The following is a 12,426-nucleotide window of genomic DNA, read 5'->3' as shown; positions in this document are numbered from 1 at the left end:
CGGCACGGGAAAAGAATGAAGAAGCAGCAGAAAGAGCGCCATCTTTAATGAGGTATTAGTACAGGGGAAAAAAGGCAAAGATAGGGAGGAGGTAGAAGGTGGAAATGAATAGAGCTCAGGCGTTTTAATCGTTAATTATTATTCGCTATGGCCGGGGCGTGCAGCTCCGGACAAGAAACATTGATTCTCAGTGAGTCATAGGTGGAGTAGCCTATTTTTCTCGTTAGAGGGAACCTTAACTTTGAACTCCACAGAGAGATCCCCCAGGAACTGTGACTTGAACCAAAGAGCTCTACTTAACTTTTCCAAATTGCTATACTTGAAAATGTTGAGGTCTGCCTGGGTCAATTTGGAGGGGATACTATGAGGACAAAGACAGCAATGGAAGAAAGAAATGAATTCTTCATGTCAGAGCAAAGGCAGAGAAACAGGACCAAAGAGCAGAAGATGTCTGGCAATGTGCCTGGCATATAATAGTTCTCTCAGCCAGGTGTGATGGCTCACCCCTGTAATCCCAGCACTTTGGGAGGCCAAGGTGGGCGGATCGCCTGAGGCCGGGAGTTCAAGACCAACCTGACCAACATGGAGAAACCCCATCTCTACTAAAAATGTAGGATATAGTTCGGCAATGTAATGTTTAGAGGGTGGTGAAAGGATTTCTTATACCACAACCTTGTGTATTATCCAGAAGTAAATGCTGCAGCCACAAGCACCACCAGTGAGTCTTCTCAGGGCAAATGGGAAAAGGGGATGGAACCTTGCTGAGATAAATCATGCTAAACGCAGACAGCAAACAAACTTTCCATCAAAATGCTGGGGGAACCCCTGGGCCAGATGGCGAAGAGACAACACCTCAGGTAGGCATTCCAGATTTTAGACCTTGCCCCTCCTCAGGAAGAGATGCGTGCTTCGTCCCTCCTCTCACTGCACGTTTGTGCTGCCAGCCCTGCTGTGTAGTGTGGGGACTCAAGACCAAGACAATGCACCATTTCTGTGGAGAGAGATGGATCAGGGAGCGGGGACTTGGGTGAGACCCATGGCTCACCTCTCTCGAGTCCTTACCAGACTAAGACATCTTCAAGGGCCAGAGACCAGCCTGCCACTCACCTTTTTGCCACCTGATATAGATGAGAAAAATTCCCATTAAGACAAACAAGATGAACGCCCCCACGATGATCCATGTATATAGTAGGCTAGAAGAAGACCCACGGACATCCGAAACATTTACTGGTGACACTAAAAAAGAAAAAAAAAGCACAAGCCCTGTCACACCTAAAAATATGCTTTCCACAGCCCCTGCTTTCCCCAGGAACACATGGTGCCCCACATAATCACTGGCTCATGTGACAGCCACTCTACCAGACCCTGGGCCATGAAGATGAATGGGGTTGTGCCTTGTCCTTATGGAGCTCAGATTTCTACTGAGAGAGGTAGCAAATATTCATCTGATTACCACACAATTTCACATGATTACTGTGGTTAGAACTGTTTGGAGGATGACACAATGGGTGGTGCTTAATTCTGTGTGGGGAAGGTGGAGAAGGCTTCATGACTAAGAAGTGGCATTAGAACCGGTGGAAGGGTAATTATAATAGAGGAAGAGAAGGCCTGGATGTTTGCAATGACCCAGATAGGCTTGGGACCATTTAGCGGTGGGTCATTGGTGACTGGATCATTGGTTAATGGGAAGGGGTTTCTACACTGAGGAAGAAACAGTGGAAAATGGGATGGGAAAGGGAGGATGGTGGGAAATCCTTATGGCCATCACTGACTCTCCAGACAGGAAGCCCATGGAGAAGTCAATCAAATTTTCTATTGCACACACGCTGACACTCACACAGGGAAGGCTTTTGACCTTTAAAGGGAGCTGCCACATTCTCCTGCCCGGCTCAGTTACCTGTCGGTTCTGGCATCACCTCCCACTGCTCTGAGAATTCCCTGAGCCAGTGATCACAGTCTCCCACTGACAGCTTCCTGAAATACTTTTCCAGCCCTCTGTCTTTCTTCCATGTCTCCTTGATCTTACTGGCTTCATGATTAATTACTGTCCAGGTCATGTTCATCGCATCTAAGAGGAGGCATTTCTCTCCATTGATGGTGAACTGCCAGGACGCACCAGTGCATCGTTCTGCTTCACGTTGACAAAGCATCTCGACCTGCAGAGTGGAAGGACCTGCAATCCAGACACAAAGCCATCATCCTCCACTCTTGAGAGGTCCATCGTCTTCCAATAGGTCAAGTGTTTCTCTACATATTTAGGGTCCTGTACTCTTTCTGCCCGGACTTGCCCTTTCCCACCCGTTGGGTCCCCTGTGTCTCTATGGTTGGGCCAATGATCAATACACAAATACACCTAAAGCCCCTCCCCACCTGTGCTCTTCCCTCCCCTCTCTTGCTGCCTGCCTCCGTTTCCCCACCCCATTCCACACTTACCACTGGTCTTTATCTGGGGTTTGATGTCAAGAAGGAGCATCCTGAGGTCTCGGCCCACTTCTCCCAGCGTTTGGGTCAATTCTCCCCATGTGCTGGTGGCATTTACCTTCTTCCCCAGGAGGCCCAGAGGCTTGACCATGTTGCTGTCACTGTCGTACTGAAGGAAAAGATTTTTATTCATGAAGACCTGTGCTTCACACCAGGGCTGTCCAGGTCTGGACCATGATTTTATAGTGAAGTTGAAGCAAAGAGAGTGAGCACCTGTGAGAGAAAGATGCAGGTGAGGTCCAGGACAGGGGAAGAGGCCCATTAGAACCTGCGCGTCTGTGACCCAAGACTCCCTGGACCAGGCCAGGCTGGCAGAGGGGGCGGTTCCATCCCAGACTCCCTCAACCTTCCGGATCCCTGCTCCCATCTCCCCCTGACTGTCTGGGGTGAGATACTTGATGGTACCGAGGACCCTTGGGGTGTACTTAGTGTTAATGGTGTTAACAGGAGGATTCATGTCACAAATACTTTTAGCAACATCTACCAAGTTCTGAGGCACAAAACAGACAAACCTCTGTGTGACCTCCTGAGACTTAAAATCTAGCTGAATACACAGGACATTCAATAGAAAGGAAAAAGAGGTATTTATCACGGGACACACGCTGAATTCCTCCGGGGTCCCGGGCGTTCAGGAAAGAGTCCTGGAGTAGAAGGTGGGGGGTAGCATTATAGAACTGCCACATATGAGCCCGTGCCTGGCCTAGGGCCTCAGGCTGGGGTCTCGCACGAACTGGGGGTAACATCCTAGGGATCCTCTCCCTCACATCATCCTTAAGAGCAGGTACTGGCTTGCCTGAAGCCTGCAGGAGACCCCAGTCGCCTATCCCCCACCTTTCTCCCTCCTCCTCTTGTCCTCAGCCAGGTCTTGAGATCTCAGGACACTCACCAACCATGATCTCCAAGGCTGTTAGTAGCAACAGTAGAAGCAAAAGAAGGCGCACAGGGCTACAAGTCAGGGGCATTCTTGGCACATTGTGGAGAGTAACAGGCAGGAAGCTGGGCGTGGACACATACACCCTCACTGGTATGGTGAAGAAATGTCCAACAGCGTGGGTGTGGGCACTGCCCAAATTCTTTACCCTGGAACAACTGAGGGCAGGCCTGTAGAGACCACATTAAATAACAATTTTGTGAAGGGAGTGTTTTCCAAGTATTCAGAATATAATTATTTATTGAAAAATAAAAGAAGACATTTAAAAACAAAATTAACTTTGAATAAACTCTCCTCTCCTGTCCCCATGGCCCCTGCAAAAAAAACCCCCTCAGGTGTGAGCAGGATGGTTGGAGGTTATGTGAGTTCCTTCTCCCTTCCTCCAATTTCCTCTTCCCTTCTCCTCCCTGCCTCTTTTGCTTTTCCCTTTCTTCCTGGTACCCCCTCCCCATTCCTGTATTTTCTCCCATCTCCATTTTCCCCTCTCTCACTATCCCTAACCCATTCAAACTCTTTTCTCTTAAATGGTTGAGATTTTCTCTTACCAAGCACACCCCAATATTCATTAAACTAGCTGCGAACAGGCAGCAAGCGGTCTACTGTGACAGATGGGTTGTGTGTGTGTGTGTGTGTGTGTGTAATTGTAATAAAACATATTGAGTCACTCAATAAACACTTATGGAGTGTCTACTACATGTATCAGGCACTATTGTAGATGCTAATTAACAAAACTGAAATGGCCAAGCCCTTACAATGGCTCATGCCTATAATTCCAGCACTTTGGGAGGATGAGGCAGGAGGATCACTTGAGGCCGGGAGTTCAAGACCAGCCTGGGCAACATAGTAAGACTCCATCTCTACAAAAAAAATTTTTTTTTTATTATACTTTAAGTTTTAGGTTACATGTGCAGAATGTGTAGTTTTGTTTTATAGGTATATACGTGCCCTGGTGGTTTGCTGCACCCATCAACCCATCACCTACATTAGTTATTTCTCTTACTGTTATCCCTCTCCTAGTCCCCCATCCCCCGACAGGCCCTGGTGTGTGATGTTCCCCTCCCTGTGTCCATGTGTTCTCATTGGTAAACTCCCACCTATGCGTGAGAACATGCGGTGTTTGGTTTTCTGATTTTGTGATAGCTTGCTGAGAATGATGGTTTCCAGTTTCATCCATGTCCCTGCAAAGGACATGAACTCGTCCCTTTTTATGGCTGCATAGTATTCCATGGTGTATACGTGCCACATTTTCTTAATCCAGTCTGTCATTGATGGACAAATTTTGCTATTGTGAATAGTGCCACAATAAACATATGTGTGCATGTGTCTTTATAGCAGCATGATTTATAATCCTTTGGGTATATATCCAGTAATGGGATCGCTGGGTCAAATGGTATTTCTAGTTCTAGATCCTTGAGGAATTGCCACACTGTCTTCCACAATGGTTGAACTAATCTACACTCCCACCAACAGTGTAAAAGCATTTCTATTTTTCCACAACCTCTCCACCACCTGCTGTTTCCTGACTTTTTAATGAACACCATTCTAACTGGAGCGAGATGGTATCTCATTGTGGTTTTGATTTGCATTTCTCTAATGACCAGTGATGATGAGCATTTTTTCGTATGTCCGTTGGCTGCATAAATGTCTTCTTTTGAGAAGGGTCTGTTCATATACTTTGTCCATTTTTTGATGGGGTTGTTTGTTTTTTTCTTGTAAATTTGGTTAAGTTCTTTGTAGATTCTGGATATTAGCCCTTTGTCAGATGGGTAGATTGCAAAAATCTTCTCCCATTCTGTAGGTTGTCTGTTCACTCTGATGGTAGTTTCTTTTGCTGTGCAAAAGCTCTTTAGTTTAATTAGATCCCATTTGTCAATTTTGGCTTTTGTTGCTAGTGCTTTTGGTGTTTTAGACATGAAGTCTGCCCATGCCTATGTCCTGAATGGTATTTTCATGCTGGTTTTTTTTTTTTTTTTTAGCTCCATCAGGTTACTTATGTTCCTCTCTATACTGGTTATTCTAGTTAGCAATTCGACTAACCTTTTTTCAAGGTTCTTATCTTCCTAGCATTGGGTTAGAACATGCTTCTTTAGCTCAGAGTTGTTTGTTATTATTCACCTTCTGAAGCCTACTTCTGTCAGTTCATGAAACTCATTCTCTGTCCAGTTTTGTTCCCTTGCTGGTGAGGAGTTGTGATCATTTGGAGGAGGAGAGGTGTTCTTGTTTTTGAAATTTTCAGCCTTTTCGTACTGTTTTTTCCCCATCTTTGTGGATTTATCTACCTTTGGTCTTTGGTGTTGGTGACCTTCAGATGGAGTCTTTCAGAGGATGTGCTAATCCTTTCTATTTGTTTCTTTTCCTTCTAACAGGCAGGCCCCTCTGCTGCCAGTCTGCTGGAGTTTGCTGGTGGTCCACTCCCGACCCTGTTTGCCTGGGTATCACCAGCGGAGGCAGCAGAGCAGCAAAGATTGCTGCCTGTTCCTTCCTCTGGAAGATTCGACCCAGAGAGGCACCTGCCAGATGTCAGCCAGAGCTCTCCTGTATGAGGTGTCTGTCGGCCCCTACTGGGAGGTGTCTCCCAGTCAGTGTATATGGGAGTCAGGGACCCACTTGAGGAGACAGTCTGACCCTTAGCAGACAGAGCTCGAATGCTGTGCTCGAGGTCTGCTGCTCTCTTCAGGGCCATCAGGCAGGGATGTTTAAGTCTGCTATAAGCCCCGATTGGGGCTGCTGCCTTGTTTACAGAGATACCCTGACCAGAGAGGAGAAATCTGGCAGTCTGGCCACGGCAGCCTTGCTGAGCTGCAGTGGGCTCCACCCGGTTCCAACTTCCCAGCAGTTTTGTTTACACTGTGACCTTAAAACCATTTACTGAGGCCTCAGCAATGGCGGAGGCCCTTCCAGATGGGTCTTATAATAGACTCCAGCAGTCCTACTGTGGCCAAGACCTCAAGGAAAGCCAAGTCTATCATTGGGAAAAGTCTTGGGGCTCTAAGTTTCAAATTCTGAAAATTTGTCTTAGAACAAAATTTTGTGTCATTTTCAAATTTCTCAAGCACAAGGTTTCCTCATAAAACTTAGTATCTGTAGCCCCTCTTTCCACCTCACTTTTACAGCTGTCCCATTTCATCATCGGACCCCACTGACTTAGCCAGTTCAGGTTGCTGCAACAGAATACGTGGCTAAAACACCAAGCATTTATTTCTCACCGTCCTGGAGGCTGGGAAGTCCAAGATGAAGGTGTCGGCAGGTCCGGTGTCTGGCGAGGGCCCTCTCTTCCTCACCAGATGGCTGTCTTCCTGTTGTATCCTCACACAGTGGGGAGCAGAGAATGACAGCAAGCTCTCCTGTCACTTCATAATCCCACAGGGCTCCATTCGCATGACTTATGACTTCCTAAATAGCATCACCTTTGAGAATTAGGATTTCTGCATATGAATTTGGAAGGCAGGCAAACATGCGGCATGTAACACCACCCATATCCATTCCACATCTGGGTTCCCTCTGTGTGCCGGGCAGTATGCCAGTTAATTCAAGTGCATATCAGACCCAGAGGGTGACATCTTGTGACTCATGATCACTGGTAAGTGGGTCTGAACCACTGTCCTTTCTTAACTAGATGGAACAGACTTCAAAGAAAGTAACCGTGGCCTCTGGGCGGGGCTCTCTCCATGGGGCTGGAGGGATAAGGGGTTGTCTCCTCAGAGGATAGTGGGTCAAGGGTTTGAAGGGGCCCAGGGATGCACATTTTTTACACATCCCCTACCTGGTTCTCTGGCTGCTAAGGTTAAAGCACCCCAGTTTTGAGGGTGCACTTCCGCCTCTTGGTCTGGATAAGGGGTCTCAAATCTGTCCTGAGTGGAGCCTGTTCTGTACACACCCAGGCCCTGAGAGTGCAGGGAGAGGGACTCGCTGCTACCAACCTACTAGTGCTGCTGCTGTGGGGACACCAGCGGGGGTGGGCTAAGAACAGTGTGTGTGTGTGTTTGTGCCTGCGCGCGTATGGGTGCATGTGTGTGTGTATGTGCATGCGTATGTGTGATATGACCACTGAGTAGCTCCTTAGCAGGGCCAATATTTTCTACAAGTCTGATGACTCACAGGAAGGAGCACAGCAGGCCTGTACTTGGGTCCTGACATCTGGGATGCCGACCTAACACTGAAGAAAAAGAAAGAGCTGCAGATAGGCTGGGAAAAACATAAGGAAATGGGAAGGGGGCCCTTCCACCTTTGTTGCCCTCTGTGGTCCTGAATCCCAGCTTGGCATGAGCCAACATGGGGATGGGAAGGAATAGCCATATTCCAACTGCAAAATGTCAGCTTCAGGCAGTGGCTTCCAAACCGAAATGATGGCTACATATGAAGTAGATTTTTGTTTGTTTTGTTTTTTGAGACCAGGTCTTGCTCTGTTGCCCAGATGGAGTGCAGTGGCATGAGCACGGCTCATTGCATCCTTGAACTTCCGGGCTCAATCAGTCCTCCCACTTCAGCCTCCAGAATAGCTGGGACTACAGGTGTGAGCCCCCACACCCAGCTAATTTTTAAATTTTTGATGTAGAGACAGGTCTCATCACATTGCCTTGGCTGATCTTAAACTCTGGGCTCAAGCAATCCTCCCTACTCAGACTCCCAAAGTGTTGGGATTACAGGAGTGAGCCACCACACCCGGCTGAAGTGGAATTTTAATTGAAGTAAGAAGCAGATGATAAGGAAAGAGGAACCAATAATTACATGTAGTCCCCGGAAGCCCGTTGCTATAAAGAACTTTCAGCCTGAAGTCCCAAGAGAGACGAAAATTTTAAAATGAATTGGACTGCATTTTTCAATCCCTGAAAATGAGTCACAGCCTTTTTGTGGCAGTGTGCCCTGGGCTTCTAACCATCCTCTCCCTGCCCAGCTGCCTTGAGATCCCGGCCAATTGTTTCAAAACCCAGGCTGGGAATGCCAAGGCCCGGCAGAGCGAGGCTGTGGAAGCCTTGGCATAAGTGGAGGGGACGATCTGAGGGAGAATGGGACAAGAGAAGTTGGAAGGAAGGAGTTAGGGCAGGAGAGCAAGGAGAAATCCCTGTCCCCCAAATTGGAGAGAGGGGCGATTGGGACTCCAGACTGGCGGGAGGCACGGATCCCTGAGTGTTTGGTGTGGAGGCAGAGGACCCGCAGAGCCACCCCTGTCCTCCCTGCCTTATCCAGCGTCCCCGCCCCCACACCCCCAGCAGCTCCCCCAACCCCACTTTTACTTCATTGCCCCTGGTTCTCTCACCACCCGAGCCCCTGCTTTCCTCCTTCACTCCCAAACATGCACATGTTCTCTCTGCACTGGTGTTTGGAACACCGGCCACCCTCCACCCCACTACCTTGTGCCAGCAGGAGACGTTTGTCCTTCTGCCGTCTCTAGGATGGAGAGGCCTGAGGTGACTGCTTTCTTCCTCAGAGTCTCTGGGCAAACTCTCTGAGGAGCAGAAAACAGTTCAGTCTCCCTGGGCGTGGAGAGGCCGGCCTAGCAGAACACCCGCCCAGCATGCAAACCTGGTGGGGCCACCTGTCAACTGTCACGTGTAAGTGATTCTAGGACAGGGCTCCTCGTCAGGAACTGGGTCCAGTTCAGTACTAGATTCGTCATCAGTAAATGGACCAAGACCAGGCTCAAGTCCCAGCCACGAAATTCTAGAAAGGACTTAATGTAATTTTAGCAGTTGTTGGAGACCAGCATGTAATGGCACACATATGTTTTCCTTAATAGGCCTAGGTGGGGGACCCCACCTTTTTTCAGGGTTTAGGCCTCTGCAGGTCCTGGCCTGGCTGTGACAGTGGCCCTACCTCATGTCCGGTGGGTGCTGGCGCCCTCTGTTGCCTGGTTTCTGTGCGAACACGGCACTACCGTCCTGCACTCTGGAGGCCTGGAGCTCCTGCCCGCTGAGCTCCTGTTCCCACTGTGTGTCGCTCAACCTCACTGTTTTCTTCTTGCAACTCCATTCCCCTCCACAACTGGAAGACCAGCTCTTCTCCTGAGTCTTCCTTAAAAGACACCCTGCCCACTTCCTTACAAAGCCCCCACCAAAGTAACACCAGCTACTTGTGAATATAGCCAACTTTACTGAAGGTTTAGAGGTTGTGTGGTAAGGCTATGAAGAATTAAAAAAAAAAAAATCACCTATTTGCAGGACCTCTTTCTTATCTCTTCTTTGGACTAGAAATAAAATATCTATGATTTGACCACACTGTCATCTAGTACTTGACCCTGGTTCTAGGCCACTGTCCTCCTGGCCAGGGTGATTGCAGTCCTGCCCTCCTTGGTTCTCCATGCCTGTCCCCACCTCCCAAATGACTACAGAGCAGCCAGAGTGATCCTTCAGAACCTCACCACTCATACCCCTCCTCTGCTCCAAACCCTCCAAAAGTGCCCCTTTTCTCTCAGTAAAACCAAAGTCACTATAGACACTTAGAGAACCCTGCGCAGTCTGGTCAGCTGTCCTCTATGCCCCCTCGCTTGCTCAGTTCCGACCTCCACCCTCGGCCTCCTTGCTGGTCTTCAGAGCCCTGCAGATGTCCCCATGCCTTGGGACTTTGCGTTGCCCTCCCCTCAGCATGGACTGCCTTTCAGGCATCTGCCCGGCTCACTCCCACTCCTGCTTCCACACCTGGTTCTCCCTGCCCCTCCCATTTGGAATCTTTGTATTCATTTCTTTCTTTCTTTCTTTTTAAAAATTGTGGTATAATTCATGTAACATGATTTTTCATCTTAACCATTGTTAAATGTAAAGTCCCCTATTTCATAATGCGAGACCTCTGCCTGCCCAGGCCATCCTGGACCTTCTTCACCTGAACTTGTTCCCCTAAAGCAATGACCACTTTAAAACATAACCTTAGTAAGCCAGGCCCGGTGGCTCATGCCTGTAATCCCAGCACTTTGGGAGGCCAGGGCCACTGGATCACCTGAGGTTGAGAGTTTGAGACCATCCTGGCCAACATGGTGAAAACCCATCTCTACTAAAAATACAAACATTAGCCGGGTGTGGTGGCCAGCGCCTATATTCCCACCTACTCGGGATACTGAGGCAGGAGAATCACTTGAACCCAGGAGGCGGAGGTTGCAGTGAGCTGAGATCATGCTACTCCTTTGCAGCCTGGGCAACAGAATGAGACTCTATCCCAATAAATAAACAATCAAACAAACCTTATTAGCTTTTAATTGTGGCTGCAACAAATTACTGCAAACTTAGTGGCTTAAAACAGCACACATTCATTCCTTTACTATTCTGGAGCTCAGAAGTCTGAACAGTCTCACGGGGCTAACATCACTGTGCTGTCAGGGCTGTGTTCCTTCGGGACGCTCTTGGTGAGAACCTGTCTCCTCCTCGCCTTTTCCAGCTGCTCCAGCTGCCCACATCCATGGCTCAGGGCCCCATTTCCTTATCTTCAAAGGCAGCTCCACCAGGCTGAGTCCTGGTTCACACGAGAACTCCACCCCTGCCTGGCTGGTTCTCCCAGGGCAGCTGATCGGCCACATTAACTCCGTCTGCAGCTTTCACCGCCCTTTCCATGTACCCAACACAGAGGTTCCAGGGACTGGATCTGCCATCCTGGGGGTTGGAGAGGGAATTATTCTGCCCAACACACATACCATATAATTTACATGTCTATCCATTTAAAATTTCTATCTCTTACTAGAATGCCATTTCTATGAAGACACAAACCTCATACAAGGCATAGAAAACAGACACCTTGGGGTGAAGGGGCTCAGATGGGCCCCCTGGCTCAGAAAACAAGGAGAGGTGTCAGGGCAGCTTCCTTGGGTCTCCAGCCTTCACAGCCGGGGCCTCCCAGGCAGGTTCCAGCAGCAGCAGCAGCAGCAGCAAAAGAGATGTGGTGGGCAGCGTCAGGCGTTGGTGAGATTCCTGACACAGTTCAGTAGGAAAGAAACTTCCTAAACCGAGCTCACCTCAAGGAAGCTGGAGATGTATGCCACCTTACAAATGAAATACAAATTTAGTTGGGCAAAACTCCAATCAGGGCTCAGAGCACTTTCCTTTTGCAGGTTTTGTGCAGGTTACAAGGGACCCACTTCTGTGTCTGGTCCGCTGCTCTGTCCTCTGACTTGCCAGGGTGGGGTGCTCATTGGCCTCCAGACTCCACCCACTTTTCTGGTTGCACCCAGTTTCCATCTCCAAGTCACACCTAAGACTGCTGCTGCTTTTGTTGTTATTTTCTCAGCCCAGCAGAAATTCTAACATTCACCAGGTCGTCCCTGCTCAGGCTACTGGAGAAGGAGCCTCTGAGGAAAATCTTGGCGCAAGAAGATCTCCCGCCTGGATTTCCAGCATCCTCTGTTTTCTGAGAATTCCTGAGTTTCTTTGGCCATTGTCACAGGGGTCTGCCACACAGCTACCCCCTGGCCGAGGTGGCCCTTGGCACCTCAGAGAGCTTTACTTTTCCAGGAAGACCCTGCCCAGGAAGAAGGTAACAAATATTTTCTTATTGTTTGTTGCTTACGATGCCTTGGATGTTGTGTTGATTGTGCCATTTTGATTCCAAGAAAGCAGACCTGGCAAAGAGTTAGGAATGTAGGTGGTTTCTGGTAAATATGTAGGGCCTGTGAGATAAGAAAGTGGAGGAAGCAAGATCACGTAGGTTCTCTGGGAGACAGGCCCCGGGCCCAGCAGGACGGAACATCCCTGGCTGACAAGGGCCATTCTCCCCTGTCCTCATCTCTGCCTGGGCTCCAGCTCCGTCCTGCCCGACAGAGGCCATGGAGCGGAGCACTGGGCTGCTGGCCAATGCCCTGGTCTTTGGATAGACCAGTCTCCGGGTGGGGTCACAGTGGGAGAGTAGTGGGCCTGGGAGGTGCAGGGTTAGTGCAGGGCAGGGCTGCCTTGAATCTGCAGGTGCGGGGCCACCAGGCTGGACCTAGCTGTATGCTCAGCACAGGAGGTTGCAGTAGTGCCTGCCCTCAACCTCCTTTTCCTATTTCTGCTTCTAGAGGGCACTGGGGACTGGGGTCAGGCTGGGGGTCTTGCCTT

The 12,426-nt window shown here is 49.1% G+C and overlaps 1 protein-coding gene across 1 annotated transcript; it reads right to left on the bottom strand.

The window, feature by feature from the left end:
* Positions 1-328: 328 nt before the first annotated feature.
* RAET1E (retinoic acid early transcript 1E) lies at positions 329-6,805 on the bottom strand. The gene is made up of 5 exons (XM_050787187.1): positions 6,619-6,805; positions 3,368-3,582; positions 2,434-2,694; positions 1,898-2,173; positions 329-991 (listed from the first exon to the last, which is right to left on the bottom strand). The coding sequence occupies exons 2-5, from the start codon at positions 3,441-3,443 to the stop codon at positions 891-893; spliced, it is 714 nt and encodes a 237-aa protein (XP_050643144.1). The 5' UTR covers positions 3,444-3,582; positions 6,619-6,805; the 3' UTR covers positions 329-890.
* Between the last annotated feature and the right edge of the window lie 5,621 nt (positions 6,806-12,426).

This window comes from Macaca thibetana, chromosome 4 (assembly GCF_024542745.1).
Source record: "Macaca thibetana thibetana isolate TM-01 chromosome 4, ASM2454274v1, whole genome shotgun sequence".
Taxonomy (NCBI): domain Eukaryota; kingdom Metazoa; phylum Chordata; class Mammalia; order Primates; family Cercopithecidae; genus Macaca; species Macaca thibetana.
Note: the sequence above shows the minus strand (reverse complement) of the source record. Positions and strands in the feature narration are given on the sequence as shown.